Source organism: Trachymyrmex septentrionalis, unplaced genomic scaffold (genome assembly GCF_001594115.1).
Source record: "Trachymyrmex septentrionalis isolate Tsep2-gDNA-1 unplaced genomic scaffold, Tsep1.0 scaffold66, whole genome shotgun sequence".
NCBI lineage: Eukaryota > Metazoa > Arthropoda > Insecta > Hymenoptera > Formicidae > Trachymyrmex > Trachymyrmex septentrionalis.
The window spans coordinates 1,220,378-1,225,754 of NW_017305843.1; the positions used below are offsets into that span (position 1 = coordinate 1,220,378).

Sequence of the window (5,377 nt, forward strand, 5' to 3'; positions counted from 1 at the left end):
AAGTAACTGAAAAACTACGATAAACCAAACAGTGTACAGGAACAAATAAACAGTTTTTTCAAATCGAAATCACATTGTGATATTATTAGTATTATCACATTGACGTAAATAGTATGAATATAGAATTATAATTTTAATAACGTGACCTACGGAAATTAATAACCACGTTTTCATGATTATAATAGAAAGCAATTACTTATGGAATATTACATCATGACCGCGATGTATCCAGTTTTTCTTGTTTTTACACAAACAAAATGAATAATATGATTTATGAATCGATGCAATCAAGTTGTACGAATCGCCTGCTCGAATTACTACTGTCATCTGTGAAATTAATCATACAATTATGGCTACGTTTACACCATGTATTTAGACCGCGGCCTATACGATAGATGTCCTTGTTTATCCTGTAGTTTAAACAAAGACACCCATCGTATAGGTCGCGGACTAAGCGCACGGTGTAAACATAGCTTATATACAAACAACGAGTGGCCCTTAGGGAAACGGCCTAAATTGGATCCGGTTACCTATTTAACATTTTCATATTAAATAAAATAAGGTGGAACTGAAATAATTTATATTTATTTTCCTGTAACAACATTTTGATATCTAATCATTACGAAATAACTTTGAAAGATACAATTTTTACTAAGAAGTACACATCTACTATCCGATTTTTATTTCTATTACTTTTCTATTATATTTTTAATTTAATGTAGTTAATTTTATCATAGAGAAGCAACTTATACCGTGATATGTACCAATTTACCTCACATATTGGGGCAAGTTAACTATAATGCAGTATGTTCGTATTTCATTTATTTGCAAGGAAACTGTACAGTATACAGAATCATTACTGATATGAAAACATAGAGAAAGGTTCTCTTTATCATATCGATATATTTTAATCATAATAATTAATTGTTTAAAAAAAATCTGACGCCGAAATTGTGAAAACTATGCCAAAAGGACCTACTCTCTCCTACTTTACAGATTATCAAAAGCGAATCTGTTATACATCGAGTATAGTATATGTTTTCTGGTGAATTTAATTATTGATCAAAATTATATATTCAGATCACGTCTTAAGCCAACTTGGCTGTTAAAATATCATGATTAATTGGTACAATTATATTTGATTAATGATCTTAATTACATTATCTTTCTCAGCCCTCGAACGCGCTCTGCATTTCCGTAGAAATTATTGTCCCATTGTTATTATAATCGACGCTATTATATAACGGAAGTTATATAGCCTTTTGTACGGCCACAGTATGATTGTCAATGTTTGAACTGTTAAACACGTTGATCGTGAAATCTTTATTCTCTGATAATAATATCTAAAATTAAAGCATAATCTTTGGCAGGAAATTATTATAAATATCTAGAATTTCTAAAAAAATATATATATAAAAACATGTAAAAATATCTTTTCCTGTTAACAGTAAATTTAAAGCGTGTAATATTTTTTAAGACTCCGTTCGAATTCGGCTTTAAACTGTAAGTCCCATATATCAGGGAATATATGGGATCTACAATTTATAGATCCCCCAGGCTGAGAGTTGGACATTAAGCTAACAACTTAATTCCGGAAAAAAATCCATTATTATGAAAAAATCATGAGAAGTAGGTTTTGATTCACCTTAAACTGTAATGCCGCGAAAGAAGAAGAAAAATATTTCTTAAGATTTAGAAAACAGAAGATTTTTTAAACCTAAAGTATTTTTTATATCTAAAATATTTGAAGTAAAAATTATTTAAAGAATCTTAATATGTCATTATAGCAATTTAAAATATTGTGATAATTTTTGTACACCATTCAAAAAACTGTTTAGAGATAAGAAATTAAAACAAATTTAAAATATTTATAAAAATGTTTATCCAAGAAGTAAAAAAAAATTTTTAAGAATTTTGAATACGATCGTATGTGTGAATACATCAAATACAATAAAGAAAGGTCAAATTTGGATGTTTCAAATGATATATTATATATTCTTATATTAAATTAATTTTATCTCAGATATAATTGAGAGTCGAAAAACTTTTCAACACAATCATTTTGAAACGCTAATAACCCTCCTAAATTAGAATAGAAAGAAAGAAAGTAAAAAACTTATTGCGATAAATATTACTGAAGCCTCTCAGTGATCGAGCTGGCTAAGACATTCTTCCCGGAAAGTTGAGAGGTCTCAAGTTCGAATCCTAGCTGAGGTAATATTTTTCGCAATAAGTTTCTTACTTTCTTTCTTTCTATTCTAATTTAGGAGAGTTATTAGCGTTTCAGAATGATTGTGTTGAAACCGAAAGTTTTTCAGTTCTCAATCGTATCTGAAATAAAATTAATTTAATATAAGAATATATATTATTTGAAACATCCAAATTTGACCGTTCTTGGCTTTCTTTATCGCATTTAAATAAAAAAAAATGTTTATTGCTATAGCAGACTTGAAAAATTAAACTTAACTTTTGTTGAAAATAAATATCAATGTGACAAAATTTAGTTGTAGCTGTGAAATAAAAAATTCTTTAGCCAATACGTATTTCGAAAGAATGTTTCGCCTTTTTAAATCGTTTATCAGTGAAACAAGGAAATATCGTCTTTCATATTTCTGCACGCAGTAACGGATCCGTGCTGATTCGAAGTGGAAAGAAACGTTCACTCTCGGGACACTCCTTTGACAATCGCGAGTGCAGTCTAGAAAAATATCAGAGATATCTTTTGAGAAGATTCGAGGCTTAGAAGGAAATCGCGCACGAGTGATCTCGTGAACTCGAGGACGCGATGTCGCCGTCGTCGTCGCGGATTAAACCTCGTCGTGCGGGAGCGAAATCACCGGGCGCGAATCGAGCCATTAATACAGGGCAGATTAGTCGCGCTCTGCAGCTCGCGTGTATTCCGACCACGTTTTTCCGGTTATATGATCTTGGCCTGACTCTCGACCCGACTTTGTCATTACAGTGACAATGACAGATGCGGAAGCAGTGGCAGGCGGAATTGCTCAGCTACCATGCGACGTGAAACCACCACTCTCGGGGGACAAGCTGCACCTAGTTATTTGGTATAAGGAGGAGGCAGATGCACCGATATACAGGTAAATTCTCCTTCTTTCATTTCTCTACCTTTCTCCCTTTCCCTCGGTCTTCCTTCTTATGTTGATCGCGTGCAATATCGTTCCTGCTTTTCGAATACAAAATTGCGTGCTCATTATTATTACAACAGCGTTGGACGCTGTGAGTTATTCGCAGATTTCGCATTTTGATATCTAACTTTAGATGAAATTAGCATAAAAGATTTAAGTTTCCCATTTCTAAATATTTTCGCTGCATCGGTTCATTTTCACAAAATTTCTGAAATATCTGTCACTGGATTTGATCAAATTTTTTGTATTTACGTAATGGAAGGAAGGAAAAATTAGTCGGACTGATGCATAACGAAAAGTGTGATTTATTATCTCGTTGTTTTCTCTGGCAAAAGTGATTCGACCTAAAATTTTTACTATATTTTGTTTTACTAATATGTTTACTTTCACATACATAAAAACTGCGTTCACTTTGTCAATTTTAGTCCTTAAGTCCTTAGTTTTACGTATACAATGTACATATACATATGTACAATGCGCTTTATATACTGACTTAAATATCTTGCACATATTTAACATCGCTATGCAGCACTTACGGTATGTGAAATGATAATGTCACGTATGATATATATACATGGAAGACAAATTATAGGAATATGAGACGCACTACGACACGCGTAGAATAGTAATTGAGAATCACAAAATTATATTCCTTTTCATTTATCAGCATGTGGAAGTAATACGTATAAATTAGTATACGATTTTATACGCGCAGTGCTATTCTCTTACATGAGCAAATTTGCACATTTGGTATAACAAATATGTAATCAAAAATGGAAATAATAAATATCCTTCTTGAAACTTCCGACGAAATTAGCTACATGTATTACTCTTAAATTTGTAAATATACCTATATTATGCAAAATATTAATAATGTGGATAGTATAGCAAATAATATAGTTTAATGAAATGTTTAAACGGTCTTTACTGTTTCAACTATAAAGTTATACGAAATAATTTCATAATAAAACACTGTGTGGTGCCCGAAGAATGGGCATAAATAATATTTTTGGCAAGTTAATTGCAACAGTAATTATTTTGGAATGAAATTTATCAATTTCTTGAGAACGGGGCTCTGATTATACGCGGGATATACTCGAGTCAGTTGAGCAAACGAACTTCTTCCGTTTGTTCTGCGTTGGACTTAATTCGCGCAAATGGAAATGCCTCTCTAACAGAAAGACAGGCATAATTTACATTCCGCGCCGCGAAAGTGACATATCAGAGGACTGCAGGAAAATCGCTCGATGTTCTAGTTAGGACCCTTCGACGTTCATAAAATCAAAGTGAATTGCATCTGAGAGATATGTTAATTGACCGATCATTAATGTAGTCGTCGATCAAATGAACGACGTAAACGATCCTGGCAATATAATTATTGTTAATAATACTGCTGTCGAATTGTATTTACAGTTAGTCTAATTAGATTTGGTCGCATATTACTCGTACATGATACACGAATCTCAAGCAGAGAAATACCTTTAAGCCAGTACAGTGCGATGAATTCTATATGTAATTTCTGACTTTGATTTCAACTATACTGTTGCTATTTATTATTATATTTATTTCATATGTAAATAACGCCTTTCCGATTACAGTAATTCAATAATTTTAAATCATTCGATATGCATGCAGAATTTATTTTCATGTTTGTATAAAAATATTTCCGCTGTATAATATTTTTATTAAATTCTGCATATCGGCTCTTCGTAGCGATTTATTATATGAATTTTGACATTCCGTATAATTTTTAAAAAGTCTCAAAAATTCTCTCTTTAAAATGCATTTTATGATATTCTTTTAATTACAAAAGCATGTTATCATTTTTACACAGCTCTATTTTACGAAAATATTTAAATTAAAATTTATACGGTACATTATTCTTTTGTGTTTTCCAATGTTTTTTTTAACATTTTTATAAGTTTATCTATAGATTTTTCAAATAAGATTTACTATTGGAAAAACGCGTAAGATTAATTTATTACGAATTTATTGAATAGATGGAGATAATTGGTGAAAATATGATAACACGATGAAAATGGATATCCTATAGACGTTTAATCCACTTCTATCGTGTTGAACCTCTTTTCTGAGAACTGCCGGCGCATTACAGGAGATTGTTTTCATTGAAATGAAAAAACTTTCCTGTTAAGCGTCTTACGTCTGTAATTCGCTGAAGAGTTCTCTCTCTCTCTCTCTCTCTCTCTCTCTCTCTCTCTCTCTCTCTCTCTCTC

The 5,377-nt window shown here is 31.6% G+C and overlaps 1 protein-coding gene across 1 annotated transcript in view; it reads left to right on the forward strand.

Moving 5' to 3' along the window:
• Positions 1-5,377, forward strand: part of LOC108753171 (nephrin-like) — a 310,959-nt gene that overhangs the window by 253,649 nt on the left and 51,933 nt on the right. Inside the window, exon 3 of the mRNA XM_018494530.1 lies at positions 2,963-3,095. Coding sequence (XP_018350032.1) covers positions 2,963-3,095 — 133 coding nt within the window. The remainder of the gene's footprint in view (positions 1-2,962; positions 3,096-5,377) is intronic.